The sequence below is a fragment of the Anopheles aquasalis genome, chromosome 2 (assembly GCF_943734665.1).
Source record: "Anopheles aquasalis chromosome 2, idAnoAquaMG_Q_19, whole genome shotgun sequence".
Taxonomy (NCBI): domain Eukaryota; kingdom Metazoa; phylum Arthropoda; class Insecta; order Diptera; family Culicidae; genus Anopheles; species Anopheles aquasalis.
In genome coordinates this window covers 84,438,147-84,453,146 of record NC_064877.1, presented here as the reverse complement: position 1 = coordinate 84,453,146, position 15,000 = coordinate 84,438,147, and the positions used below count along the sequence as shown (strand labels likewise).

General features: G+C 48.6%; 3 protein-coding genes across 4 annotated transcripts in view; 2 read left to right on the top strand and 1 right to left on the bottom strand.

Annotated features, from left to right (window-relative positions):
• Positions 1 to 2,818: 2,818 nt before the first annotated feature.
• Positions 2,819 to 11,708, top strand: LOC126571440 (pH-sensitive chloride channel 2). Of its 2 annotated transcripts, XM_050229955.1 has the most exons (8): positions 3,322 to 3,445; positions 3,511 to 3,885; positions 9,535 to 9,644; positions 9,733 to 9,818; positions 9,936 to 10,251; positions 10,317 to 10,475; positions 10,541 to 11,037; positions 11,136 to 11,708. In XM_050229955.1, the coding sequence occupies exons 2-8, from the start codon at positions 3,776 to 3,778 to the stop codon at positions 11,409 to 11,411; spliced, it is 1,554 nt and encodes a 517-aa protein (XP_050085912.1). In that variant the 5' UTR covers positions 3,322 to 3,445; positions 3,511 to 3,775; the 3' UTR covers positions 11,412 to 11,708. The 2 variants fall into 2 exon arrangements, with proteins under 2 accessions (XP_050085911.1, XP_050085912.1); XM_050229954.1 differs by having other exon boundaries at positions 2,819 to 3,885.
• Positions 11,709 to 12,309: 601 nt separating this feature from the next.
• On the bottom strand, positions 12,310 to 13,552 carry LOC126571451 (fibrinogen-like protein 1). Its single transcript, XM_050229971.1, has one exon. The coding sequence runs from the start codon at positions 13,499 to 13,501 to the stop codon at positions 12,419 to 12,421; it is 1,083 nt and encodes a 360-aa protein (XP_050085928.1). The 5' UTR covers positions 13,502 to 13,552; the 3' UTR covers positions 12,310 to 12,418.
• Positions 13,553 to 14,457: 905 nt separating this feature from the next.
• Positions 14,458 to 15,000, top strand: part of LOC126571443 (fatty-acid amide hydrolase 2) — a 2,012-nt gene continuing 1,469 nt past the window's right edge. Inside the window, exons 1-2 of the mRNA XM_050229960.1 lie at positions 14,458 to 14,580; positions 14,715 to 15,000. The exon at positions 14,715 to 15,000 is cut by the window's right edge and continues 290 nt beyond it. Of these exons, the coding sequence (XP_050085917.1) occupies positions 14,755 to 15,000 (246 nt within the window). The 5' untranslated portion in view covers positions 14,458 to 14,580; positions 14,715 to 14,754. The remainder of the gene's footprint in view (positions 14,581 to 14,714) is intronic.

Below are 15,000 nucleotides of genomic sequence, written 5' to 3'. Positions count from 1 at the left end.
CGATCGCTGAATACGAGATAGAAAGTCAAATCGCCAAACTAGGTCCACTAGTGTTAGTCACTCTGATATCGGATAGAAGGTCATCCGTTCGGCACACACCACAGCAGCAACAACCAAAAACAAATACCCCGAAATCAGCTGCATCAGGTGCTAATTGAATTTGATAATCACATCCCAGACGCTACTGGTATCGCGAAAAACGTGATATGGCACGGGCAGATGCCCGGGGCTGGTTGGCATCTTATGGGATGCCGGTACGTCGGCATAGACTGACATAAGAGTGGTCTAGCAGGGTAGCGCTTTCGCCATCCCATTGCAAAACGTGGCTCTTTTGGGCAGCGATCAATGTGTAAATTTCATGATGAGTCATTTATCCATTTATTCGTTTAGTATAAGATTGAGATCAAATTTGATTCGCATTCCATATTCCAAATCGTTTCTGTGATTGCTGCTGATTGTGCTGGTGCACAATCCTAAACTCAGCCACAGGTTATCATCCAAGTACAAAGCAAACTCTTCGTGATTCATCTTCATCATCCGCATATGCGCTCGAAGATTTTGCTGGGGCAGGTAAACAGAACTCAGGTCTGAGTAATTTTTATTTCCCCCTATAAAGGTAGATACTAGCGTACACGCGTCACTAGAGCCAATATTATGTTTGATGTTGGCCAGTCACTTGGCCAACAGACGAGGCATCCCGGTTGTTGTTGCTGGATCTGCTTTCAAAATTCAAGTACGTAATCTCTGCCCGCCGACCACGACACGACTTGCACGACAAGAACGCAAACAACTTCATTTGAGAAAACTCGTAATGGATCATGTTCCTCCCCACCGGTGGTGATGCTCGGCGGACAAGTGGGCAAACCTTGTCATCGAGTTGATTTGGTTGAAAGAAAAACATCGGCCACTAGCGTGTCGTTCAAAGTAGCCCACCGCTGGTACCCATTATCAATGGGAATTGCTTTTCACTGTTCGTACAATCACGCAGCGGATGTCGTACAATATTCACTATTAGCAACAACTGTTAAAACTCAATCCACTTGTCCACTTGTGAACTGCAACAACCCGCGAGAGATGCTTTCGTCGAATCGATGCTCTGCGACCTGCGCGCCTGTTTTGTCTTCTAGCATCCTTTCAACACTAGCATATCGATTGCTAACAGCAAATTTTGGTCAAGATCTCCGGGATGTTGGTTGCTAATGTCTCGTGACTGATCGGTTGTCTTTTTATTATTTATCCGGCACGTCATATAATCACAAAATAAATCTATTATCATAGTTAATAATGTTTCACCCTTCAAACTTTACATAAAAATAAATTAAATCCCATATTTGTACACATTAATGCTCCATTTATCATGATGCGCACCTACTTGGCATTTGTTGATGTCCTTCACCCACGGCTCATTCATTCTCACGATGCGTGGGTCTAGGTCACGATTCCCGATCCTTGCCTCTGTTTGCTGCTTATGTGTTGTGAATTACTTGTTCGTGAACTGTTATTACTTGCGTTGGGGCACTCCAACTGTTGTCTTCTGTTGCCAACCCAAGATTCTGCCTCAAAAAAGCAAACACCCTCTCGGAGACACCTGTACGCATTGCACACCCAATGCTTTGTAGAACACTGTAAATTCACAGAAAACGATCGGAAAAATCGTGATCAAACAGTTCACCCAATGTCAATTGCAGGCCAAACATGGCGAGACTGCTGCTATGCAGCTCAACTACACCACCCCCGGAACAGTGGTCAAAACATGTTTTTCCAATAAACCTTGTCCTTTAGTAACCTCCCTTCGGCGCGCGTAATGTCCTTCCTAATGAACGATTAATGCTTTCGGCAATCCGTGTCGATTGAACCGCGCGACAGTCGTTAAAGCCAAATGTTACGCGCGGAATATTTGATAGCCCATTATCGGGTGGGCCAGGTGAGCGCAGCATAAACCAAATGGGGTGACCGTGGAATTTGACAAAATCTAGCGAAACAGCAGAGGGTATCGGACCCGGAAGATGCTACAGGCCGATACCATCCATCGATGATGTTTCCCTTTTGGGTCCAAATAAAATTCAAAATAATGTTATCTCGCCTGGATGGGGCGTATTTTGCGACAGTTTCTGGCGGAAGGAAATGACGTATCCGATGGGCTACTACACTGTACCTCACTCCGAGTGCGATCGAGGGCGAACATGTTCCATCAATTAGGCAATGAGTATGGTAGGCTGGGCACAGTAAAGACAGGCGAAGAAGACATCTCTATGGACACGCGATATGGGCGATTGTCGTTTGCACATTGAGGAAGAAGAAGAAGGATCATGATGATGTTTTCGATTGAAACGTTGAGATCGAAAGAGATCTGCTTGGTCATTTTGTTTTTCCCAATCATTCGGCCTACATCTTGAATTTTCAAATTGGTATTGGCGTTGATATTGAGCCAATGGCTTCATGGATTACCACTCAATTTCAATATTTCCTTTTTTGAGGCTCATAAACTTAACAGGATATCGCACTATGTTTCCTAAAATTGCTATCTCCTGCAGGTAGTAAACCACTGCTACATTATCGACCCCCTTTTCGGACAACGAAAGGCACCAGAGATAGTAGCCACGTACCACCGCGCCCATGGCGTCATCAACACGAGCACACGATCGTGCGGTCCGGTCTCGGGTTTTTCAGCAACAGCAACCGAAGGCGCGAGAGCCGATCTGGAGGAGCAAAACGGCGCGAGATGCTCAGATGAAGCTGATGATGGTGGTGGCGACACGAAGCGGTCGGATATAATCGGTTGGCCGCCGTGTTCGCGACGTTCATTCAGGAATCGACTACCATCCGAGTACCTGCGGATCACGTGCGAATCGCGTCGCGCTGTGCTTATGCTGTGGTGCAGTGCAACTGGTGCAGTTTCCTGATCCGGAAGAAAGTGTCTCCCGTGTGTGCGGTTGTGTCCTTATAGTTATAAGCGTTAACCAAGCTGGTAGTATAACATTGGAATTGCTTTTTGCTTTTGTGGCTTGATCAGTGACGAGACCATCCAACAGGTGACTAGTGATCTGGATGTGCATGGCAGCAGCAGTGTTCGCTTAAGGGTATTCTACCCCATTCCCGTGTGGCCTGTAAGGCAGCTTGAAAACATTATGTGATTGCATGCTACCCCCTCGGTGATCCTCTGCGCTATACAAGTGCACAAGTCGATCGAGTGTTCGGTAACAGGTGCTCCTTCGAGCAACGGTGTTGTGTTGTTTCCGGACAGAGAAGGCCCTCTGGACCGATCGTAGAATAAAGGAGCGCTTAATTGCAAGCAACAATCCTCGTGGGCCGCAAAATGAAGTCGTACGTGCTGCTGATATGCCTGCATGCTTTCGCAACGGCCGTGATAGCACAACAGGCCAGTGATGGCTCCGTAGTAGCACCAGCACAGCCTCCTCCACCACCGACAGCACCACTCACAACGGTAACAACCGCGAAAAACACGCTTCCACTGGCCTCAACGCCAGCTTCTTCTTCTTCTGGTGTGAGGGAGTCGACGGTGCCCGGCGATGACGACAACGATGCTGATGACGACAACGTTGCAGCTGCCACCGCCGCCAGCCTTACGAACGAAACGGAAATAATCGACCTCAACCAGGTGGCGCTGGACAACGGATCGTCGTCCCACGGACCATCGACGGTACCGGTGGAACCGAGCGCCAACAACACCACCACCACAAGTACCACGACTACGACCACGGTACTAGCCAGTACGAGCACCAGTACCGAGGGTGGCCCGATCGACAACAAAACCATGACACCGGAAGAGATCCAGAAGCTGCTGCTACCGCCGGCCACCGTAGAGGCGGACATTCTGCACGTCAACGTAACGGAGGACATGCATCCACACGCAAAGTCTGGCAAGTAAGTAAAGCTGGACAAACAAATCTGACGCATTCGTTGCGCAATCTCCTTCCGAGGTTACTCACCCTGCCTCGCCTGGCAGAGGTTCCTGGTTCCTTCTTGGCAAGTGGAATAGAATCTTGGGATGAAAACCTTAGTCACCGAACCGGAATTGACGCGATGCGAAAAGAGACGAGCGGCCTTTATCTTGCTCAACCCCTAGACCAGATGCAGTGAGCAAACAGTGCCAACGTACGCGCGTAGTATTCTGATAAGAACTGGCATGGCGAGCGTGGCATTGTCACGTTTTTGGAACCGTTCCCTTTCTAACTCCTACCGTACCACGTTAGAATAGCGTTTAATTGTTCCACGTTTGTTGACGGAATAGTGGCCGCGTCTACAATCTTGAAGCGCGCGTCCACGCTGTGATGCAGTGCAGCTGGATAGCGCCACTTGATAGGCCGGTCTCCGTTGATATCTGTCTCTGACTTAGTGTATGAAACGTGTGACGCCAAATAGTCCCTGGAATCATGATTTTCATGAGCATATCTTGGAACTTTCGTGTACCGTTTCCCCTCAAGTTCATCCTGATACTCACCGTTTTGCGGCGATCGAACAGAGACTACGGAGCGCGTATCACCGTTGCGCACTTCGTAGTAGGCAGCGCGTGTCAAACGCGTGGAACCACTCAAGAGCGAGCTACTGGCGTCGGATAAGGTAGCTCGTTAGAACGTTCATCGCACTAGCGGGCAATATAAACCTGAGGCTCTGGAAGGTTCCTTTCCAAGGATGCTTTTCCATCATCATTTAATAGAACGTTTTGCAGAAGAAATTCACCTGCAAGCTGGACGTGACAGGTTGCTTTGTTGGCAGTTTGGCAAGGGCTTCTTCACGGAAGACGATTTTCTGGAAAACAGGTCTGGTCCCATAACAAAGGCCACCCTCAGTCCACCAGGAGCACCACCTGGTTTTTCGGTGCAGCGTAGTGCGGGCGTGATGGTGATCAAGATACCGCCCCATTCGTCACATTGCCACCGCGATCGTCGGTGGCCCGCTAGCCAATTCATAATGGAGTGTTTGTGTAGCGTGTGTCGGACGGACGCGAGCTGCCGATAAAAATCGGTACCACAATAATGCACAATCGTTCAATAACGCACCGCAGCCACAGTACACGCACGGGCGACGGTCGACACCCCTGAGGCGTTGAAACGAAGGCGAGGGAGGGAAGGCAACAACCAACCCCACCGAGCAGAGTGAACGGCTGGCTCTAATGAACTCTGGCAGGGAGCGAAGCACGAAGCTCCAAGATACGCGCTGGCGTGCAAAACACCATCAACACCGTCGGAAACCGGAGTCCGGAGCCCGGAGCCTTGTCTGGTCGGTACGCCGGTTGGTCGTTAGGGTGCGTAGGTTGGGAGGATGGAGGGAGGGGGGGCTGATGGAGGCTGTGGAGCTGAGCTGACACAAATTGCGTTCGGATTGCGGTGCTCGATGGCATTGAACTTGTTGTACGGTGTAAGGAGACGGTGACATGCGGTGCGTAAGACGCGTATGTGCACCCTGTGCACCGGCCACCAGGCTAGTAACCTGCTGAACCTAACGACTAGCCTCTTTCACAACCTAACGCAACATGGCGGAAATGTAAAGCATCAGGAGCGGGCAGCTCTGGCCACTCGTTGGTATTGTTTGTTGTGTAAATGAGAAGATGCTGTTGAGACGAGGGAATTCGAGGGGATAGCAGCACATGTAGAACATGCCGATAACCGGTTTCACTTTTTCTGCCGAGAAGAAAGAGTACTTTGTTCCGGCGAGTTGGTCGTAGAGGTCAAAGAATGTTCCAGTTTGGTGCAGCATTTGCTTCACCTGCATCAACGGGGTTATTGGAGGCAGCAACTGTGCTTCAGTCTTACATTTGGATACAATTAAGAGAACTGAAAACAAGATACTTTTACGAAGACATGTGAAATTAATGCTTAATCACCTTTATACTAGAGTTTTTACTGCAATGGTTTTTTCCTTGTTAATTTCGCTATTTGTTTTTGATGCTATGATGATGTCTTACTCCCCCAAAAAATCACTTAGCTCAGCGTGTATTCTTAGCTGTAAAAGCGTCGCACCATCATAAAATATCAACCCAAGATCCTGGTATCCGATTGTGTCAAAGGGGCGGATGGCACGACCAAAACCCTTTTTTCTCCGAAGCAACGTGCCATCGTGGGCAGCCACCACAGTCTAGTGTCACGCCGTGATCGGTACCACGGTAAATTACATGCACCAGCACGCCCTCCCCAGGGCGGCACCATGCGAGCGCGCAAATGATGATACGGAAAACCAATTGACAAATCGTGCCGGCGGGTGGCTCCCACCACCGAGTCGAAGCCACTTTTCCACCACCAAACGTACGGCGACATGTGCGGCCGCCAAGGCGCAGAAACGTCCATTTGCGTGAATTGAAGTACACGAACGTGATCGGTACCCGTACGGCGTAATTCCGTTCGTCCGGCTGCGGTCCGGCGATGCTCCAGTTCCGTTCCGGGCCACTCATTAGGACCGAGGTTGGGGGGAAGAAGATGATGCTGCGACTGCCACCGCGTTCATGGCGACACGTGGTCCGTTTCCTCCAGCAAAAGTGACCTTCCGACTGCGATAAAGACTGCGAACGTAAATTGCAATACTTTCAGCGCGCTCGGATGCTCGCGGTTCGGTCGGCGTTTCTTCAAAGTGAACGCGCACGCGCATTGCCCACAAGGAGTTGGCATTGACGGGGGGGGGGGTGGTTGCTTACTTTAGTTTTTTTTTTTTGCGAAAAGCATCCCTGATCAAGCCAAACCTGTTTGACCGGAAACGGTTTCTCTCGATCCGCTCGATCAGTTGATGCTGCGTGGCTTTGCGGGGCCCGTGTTTTTGGATTCAGCACAAAATGAAATTCCCCAACAACCTGATCCATTTCAGCAACACACCCCTCGGATTAGCAACAGTATCGATAATTGATTCCGTTTTGTCCGCACAGACGCGATCGCGAAGATATCCTCCGATCGTTTGCTCCACGTTCTCCATTATCTTATCTCCAACATCCCGGCGTCCCAGGCCTTGATCATAAGCTGATTACTGTACGCCGGTGGTGTCGCCGATGCCTGCCCCAAACGGGATATGGACGAGTGTTCCGGTTTCCTGCATGGTTTTGCGTCCGGTTTGGTCGCTAAACCACTTGCACTTGATAAATCACGTGCGGTTGGCCGGTAGGCGATGTAATGCGAATAACCTCACCGCACACGGCGGGCGTAATTGGTTTGGAACCGTGTTCTTGTGCTCTGCGCCACCCCTTTATGCCGTGGCGCTTGAACAGAGTGTAACGCGCTGTAGAGCACAAGGTGTAGGTCGTCGCCGCCTAGCCACCACCGTAGACCATCAGGCGACCGATCGAAAGTGAAACCATTAATGGAGTCAGCAAACCCTTGAAGGGATAACCGTTCTCAGGGGATTTCGATTTGTATTTTGTTCCGTGAGAATTGCCACAAATTCTACAAACGCTCAATGAGTATGCCATCGATCGTGCGATTGAAGGGTTAACCCCCGAGCGTCGCCAATAATCCGTTAGCTTTATCGATAGTCATTAGGTTAGCGGAACGCCTCGATGACTTTATTACGCTCGTGAACGGGCTCAACGCGCTCGTGGAACGTGCTGGCATTGCACCAGGAACCGCACGATCCCAAGGCGACAGCCGATGAAGCAGCAGGCAGCTCCGCGATCACGCATCGTCACGGGCCTGGTGTCGGTTGGGTCCAAAAAATTCATGACATGAAACGTGTCTTGCAACCTTGTGCGGGTGTCGATGGGAAGGGACGCACCGTTGACGCCTAGCAGTGGCCAGCAGGCGGTCCATATCCACGGATGCATACTAAGTGCATTCGCATCTCTTCACTTGACATTTGTGTGACGCGTGGTGCACGCCGTACGCATTGTGGCACTGTGTCTGCGCTGGCCAGCGACTCTTCCGTTCGTTTGTTCGTCCGTGTCCTCGAAGCCAGTGGCCGACCTTGTCCGCCTGGGTGTATGGGGGCGAGTACCGGTGCGGTGGGAGTTTGGTGTTTTAATGTAGTTCGTTATCGCCAGTTACTGCGCATTCTGGTTGCCCCTTACATATGCCGTTCGTTTGGTGCATTGTATAACCGATTAAATTTTATGTCATCATTTTTCGTTTCGCTTTTAAACGTTGTTCGCGCGAGTACGGGAGGCATACGTTTGCACTACTCCCTATGTTTGTATGTGTGTTAATTAAGACGATCGTTGATGACACGACTCTTGGAGTAGCAATTAAACGTGGCCTCAGGGAATTGAATGAGAATTCTTTTTTAATGGGAAAATTATCGGGATCGAAAGAACATTTTTTCAATTTGTTTTTGCGATAAAAGCTCGTACGTTCGTGTGCAGCTGTATCAATTATTGGTAGCTAATCTTAGTGTTACTCTGCATCACAAACTACGACTTTAAATAGCGCAGTGAAGGCTGAAGAACTCGCTTCTCAGCTCTCATACTGCTGCTACTGCTGCAAAACATCAAAAGACTTCAACGAAATCAATAAGCGACGAACCCGGCCCCGGGCTGTATCATTACACGCAGAGAAGACGTGCGGCATCCCTAACGAGGCTGATTCGTCAGATGAATCATGGGTTCCGCTACGTTGCCACTTCCTTATTGTACCTCCATCGCAACTGAAGCTGTTACGACGGCTCCGTAGTCTGAAAAGAGGTATTTTTAAATTACTACTCAGTCTGTTTACCTTCACTGTCGGCTTCGGAATATATGGTAGGCATCAATCTGGCTTTTTTGAACGAGATCATCGTCCCCGTCCCTCCCAGAAAAAAAAGAGGGTAAACATGATGCCCGCTCGCGATTGATGGCGATGACAACAGCGGTCATTGTTGATCTTTGACCGATGAGCACCTGTAGCACCGGTGTGATTCGTTCGTTTTATGCGATGCGGCCTCTCCAAAGCTGAAACATTCATCATCTTTCGCTTACGCGCTCGTGGCACTCCGTGGCCCTGACGAAGAAGCCTTCGGGGCGGGTTTAGTAGCGTTTTCACGATCAGATAGCACACGGAGATGCGGCGCTACCGCCACCAGATGGCATCAGAAAGAAAAGGTTATGCTAAACCGGATGCATAAGGGGAACCCAGTGAATCGATCGCGAGAGGCGGAGTAGTACACTTTATTAACTCTATTAGCAGCAAAAGTAAACAAGGCCATCGCCATCGACACCACCTTTTCGCCATCGCACGATGATGCCAACAGCGTCTCCACATTGGACGTCCACCGCCGAGCACGATCAATGGTTTCGATGATCGGTAGCCTCGGTGATTGGGCCGGCGCGGCGGTTGATAATGTTGTTATTGCAGCGCAACTACGCAACGCTACGCGCACGGTCCTCATGTCCTGATAGTGGAGGACACAGCGTGTCCAACACGGTGCAGCAGGGACACGGCTACCTTTAATTGCATGTTCCGCCTGTCGCAGCTGCAGCTTGTAAACGATAAAATGAACGATCTTATGATTGCTTTTACCTACCACCCCTCTACTCCGGCCACGAAGCAAGTCGAAGCGCCACCGCAAAATGGCGTGGAATGATGAGTTTGCTCAGCTAATTTCTAATCCATTCGTTTCTCGCAGGGACTCCGATTGCCCCACCTTGGAGGGTGCTGATCACCTCTCGCAGACGCAGCTACTGACGAGACTTACGCACGTTTGTCGCTACGATCGACTGGAGCGGCCAAAGAGAGGTTCGTTGCGAAGACAGTCGCCTGTGGCGCATAACAATATCGCATTCAACTAAGCGTTTCGCATTCGTTCTCTTCCTTCTCCCCTTAGAGTCACTAAATGGTACCAACCGGCCGGTCAAGGTGTACGCCCGAGCCTACATCTACTTTATGCAGAATTTGGAAGCTCACGATCTGGTAAGTCGCTACTTCCGGATTCCGGTAGCCTTTGGTCCGACCTCAATCGGGCCGGAGCTTCCGGGCGAGCAGCCATAATTCCCTAATCTTCACGCGTGCGCTTTGTCTTTTGTGTAGCAATTCAAAATCCACGCACTGCTGCAGTTCCGCTATGTCGATCCCCGTTTGGTATTCAAGGAGGTGGCCCCGAACCGGACGAAACCGATCATGGGCGAACAGTCGCTGCGCGATCTGCTCTGGGTGCCGCACGTGTTTCTCGCGAATGAGCGCAGCTCGGACATTCTCGGTACGGCCGAGAAGGACATCCTCACTTCGATCTCGCCCGACGGAACGGTGATCGTGTCGACGCGCATCAGCGCCACGCTCTACTGCTGGATGAACCTGCAAAAGTTCCCGTTCGATGAGCAACATTGCTCCACCGTACTGGAGAGTTGTAAGTAGTCCTCGGTGGGGCGCTTTCTGACAGAGTTTTCATGAAGTTGAATTATGCTGCGGCAGGGATGTACAACGAGGACGATCTGGTGTTGCTGTGGGAGCACAAATCGCCCGTAACGCTCGCCCCGGAGCTACACCTGACGGAGTATGTGCTGCTGGAGATGTTCACGAACGAATCGGTTATCAACGCGGACCTGAGCGATCTTCGTCATGGTGCTTTTGGTAAGTCAATGCAGCGGTCTTGTACGATGCGAATGTAAACTGTAGCTGATCCTTCATAATCTTAGCCGGTAACTACAGTTCGCTGAGCTTCACCGTTCATTTGGCGCGCGAGATGGGCTTCTATATGATGGACTACTTCATACCGTCGATCATGCTGGTCTGCATCTCGTGGGTCACGTTCTGGCTGCAGGCGGACCAATCGGCCCCGCGCATCACGCTCGGTACGAGCACCATGTTGACGTTCATTACGCTGGCGTCGGCCCAGGGCAAGACGCTACCGAAAGTGAGCTACATCAAAGCGTCGGAGATATGGTTCCTCGGCTGCACCGGTTTCATCTTTGGCAGTCTGGTCGAGTTCGCCTTCGTCAACACGATCTGGCGCCGGAAGCGTAACGTTGAGGTGAAGAAGGTGAACACGAAGCACGTGTTGGTGGGAGCGATCACACCCCGGCCCGCCCGGAAGGACATGAGCGGACTACACAAATCACACTCCTGCACCAGCCTGGCCGATTCCACGACGAGTGCCTCGAACAACTCCTTCAACAACTATCTCACCGTGCACGTAAGTATCGACGAAAAAGGGGCAAAACAGGCTGGTTCCCGGGGAGATGACAACTAAAAGGATGTTATTTTTTTTTTTCGTTTTCATCACCTGAACAGGCCTTCCCACAGAACAACAGCAGCAACACGTTGCCAGTGATCATGACGACCGACGCTGATAAGGCGTCGGATGCGAAAACAAACGGAAACATCGCGATACAGGTCGACGATCAGTCGAACGGTGCCAACAACGGTGGAAACACCGAGAACAGCGGATGGACTACTATGACACCGCAGGAAATCGCGATCTACATCGATAAGCGATCGCGCCTGGTCTTCCCGGTGGCGTTCGCGGTCTTCAACGTATTCTACTGGACTTTTGTGTACTACGTCTAGGGCGGGTCGCGCCGTACGTTACACGCTTCAACAAAATGACGCCTAGCCAAGGGCAAATACATGCAATGGCTGTGGCCAGTTCGTTAACTAAAAAACAACAGAAAAACACGGTGGTCATCTCACGAATGCAGCAGTGAGGTGTGGTGCACTCGATGCCATTTTTGAGGTGCGAGTGATGCTCTGCCACAGAAACCTACTTACCGAAGATTACACCTCCTAGTGAAGTATTAATTTATTGATCGATGTCTGTAAGATAAACTGTGCATATTACGTTAATCGAATAAATGCTAAAGATACCGATGACGTCGTGTCGTGTGTATGTTATCTGTCATGTCTCCACCACTTGGTGTGTATTCATTTAAATTTACAAAACAATATGCTGTATGCTCGGTATGTTTTTTATTACTGCAATCTATGCCCGGTGAAGGATGCACTTTTTTTTAGTCATTTGCTAGAGTTAACAATACAAAAGGACACATTGGAACGCAAGAAGAAAGGGGAAAATTTTAAAGAGAATCCGCCGAGTTACACGTTTTGAAAAATAATTGATAAGCAGCCGCTTCTAGAGCGTGGAACGAGGATTCTTTGTACCACACTGAGACGTTCGAGGTTTGTGTTTGATAACCCTCGAACGTCGTCCGATCATCTAAGAAATTTCCATTAACCTCATCATTTTGTTTTTAAAGATGAACCGCATGTTCAAAAGCTAGGCGGAGGAGGTGATGGGGATTTCCTAGCAGATCAAAGGCTCAAGCCTTATCAAACGCAATACTCATCCACTCAGGTCGTTCTTATAAATGTTTATAAAAAATCGCAATGCTTTTGTGGTTTCAGATTAGTAAATGTACAACGGTCTGCCACAGTTTAAGTGTTTCACAAACCCGTCATCATGATGCAATTTAATTTAGCTCATTATTTAGCTTCATAAGGATTTTATTCTTCAAAAGGCCACGTATTGGTACATTGTTTCGAAGAAAATATAACACGCTTGTTGCTTATTCTGCCCTTTAATAAAATTCATCAGATTCATTGTATTCTGGCTGTTCGTTTGAATTGCTGATACTCGTTTCTGTCGGTTTTTCGTCTAAAGGACGAATCAGCATACGAGTATAACTTAGTCCACGCCAATCGTTGTTGTAACCTTCCCAAGAGATTTTGTTTACTCCCGTTTCCGTTTCATTTCTATAGAACCCGTTCAAATAAGTTTTACCGCAATCATTGAACCACCAGCCTGCACGAGACTTAACTGCACATTGATAATTGGATATATTGTCGTTATCCCTATCTGGAGTAGAAAACATCATTCCTTTGTTGGATATCAGTGAGTCTCCTGCCGTTCCGGAATGTTGCCCAAGCGATTTCAGTTTGTACTGCTCGGTTTCGCTTCCGATGGCGTATAAATCGTACCTAGCGTATTTATAGGTTCCGTCAAAGTCCTTCAACTCGACCAATAGCTCGCAATCTTGCTGCTTCGTAAACTGATAAACCTGCTCCAATCCGAGCCAATGCTCGTCGTCGACTTCGCCAAAGCCGTTTCTGTAATCCTTCCAATTGCGGTCAAAATCCAGAATTCCGACGAAACGATGCTGTATGACCATCCACCCTCCGTTAAATTTCTCTTGCTCACAATAGGCCACGAATGAATAAGATTGGTCTTCTCCACGGATGTTATACACTCCAGACACATTAACGGCTTCATCTTTGCAGGATCGATATGAACCGGGTTGAACATTTAACGTTGAGCGCATCTGCTTAAGATCGCCTACAAACTGCTCCATACGTTTTTCGTTTTCGTTTTGAATTTTAATGACTTCCTCACGTTGCATCGACAATGCAGAGCGCAAGTTGTATAGGTTTTGCGCCACTCTATCCAACGACTCTAGGCTCTGCTCCTGTTTGCGTCGAATATCTGCAGTCGCCTGTTTGGACTCGGTCTGCCATTCCGAAATTTCCTGCCGTTTATTCGCCATTGCTAGCCACAACGTTTGATAACGAATCGAATTCATTTCACTGTTTCGCCACACGACGACCACACCAATGCTAGCAGAGGTGATGAGAATCGCCAACATGCCCCACACTACACGTTCCATGATTGTAGGATCTTTTGATAACTGTAATGCACCTTGTGTTGCTCCAAGACCTAAACCGTTAATGCTACATAAAATCACTGCGACTGGCTTTTATAGGTGCTCTGTACCTTGATGATTGAATAGTTGTTGTTTACTCATGATAAGCCCGCAGAAGATCCCAATCAACAACCGATGATGCTTGCTAGCAGGAAACGTAGAATAAAGTGTACGTGGCCTAGTAAAGTCGACATCATTTGGCAAATCTCCATCACCAGCATATGATTCGTGATGAGGCTGCACAACAGAAAAACCAATGTTTTACTGAAATAACCAGATCGTACAATTCTGGAATTTGTACTTCGTATCGAAAGTTGAAAAATCATACACTACAAAAAATCCAATAAGTGCTTCTGTAATAAATCAGTGACTATAACAGAAAAAAACCCGATAGTCTAGGGAATCCTGATGAGCGTCATCGCTCGCGTTATCAGCTTCAACTACAGCAAAACCAACGTTTTTCAAAACAGCGAGTTCTAAAGTGTATAATCACAATAGAAACGAACCCTTTTGCATTGCATTAAACATTTCATATCTATAATGCTGCGCAAAGCTATCATCATATTCATTTCTATTGTTTTTAGCTCAATTAACGAATCAACAGGTTTTTAATTTCATTCCATTCTAACTTATGCGATCTAACGTTCTTTTGTGCCGTGCTAGTGAGAGTCATAGTTCAGTTAATTGTTAATTTTTTCCGCATCTGTTGATGTACGAAACAAAGCAACAAAGAGATAAGAGATTACAAATCAACATACTTTCGGGATACCCATACCCATCCATTCGCTATTTTCTCTCAGTTTTTCCGAATGACTTTTGTTCCAACTCAACAATAGACGCAACAACGACCACCAGCTCTCCACAAAACAAACACACGTCCAACGGCAATGTCAAACGTGGTCGGCTGCTTTGCGCAACTCGTAGTTGGATAAACTTTCGGGAGAAAGTGGCCAACCGTGCGACGGTACAAGAAACGGTAATCCGGTGCCCATTTTCCGAGATTATTTCGAGGACAATTGAGCACGTTCGCTCCAGTGAATCAGGTGAGTAGTAGCAAGGGGTAAGATAGATTGAAGGTGTTACTATTTTAACTTAAAAAAATACGCATAAATTAATCCACCTTTCACTGAAGACGGCGAAGTGGTTTGGGTTTTCTAATCTGATTGTTATCTTCCAGCCACGTCGTCTAGCAACCGCCTGGCATTCAGCAGTTAATCATGGCAAGACCGGCCGTGGTGATACGCTTCTTTGCTATTCTGCATCTGCTCATCGATAAGCTGCTGTATGCCGTCATGAAGTGGTACTGGGGACCGGCCAAGCAGCGGTGCCCTACGTTGCAGCGCAAAAATCTCATCGTCACCTACAGTGCGGTGGAGTTGGCTGAAAAGATACGCAAGGGCCAGGTAACGTGCTACGAGGTGGTCAGTGCCTTCATCGATCGTCTGAACGAGGTAAACCCGCTG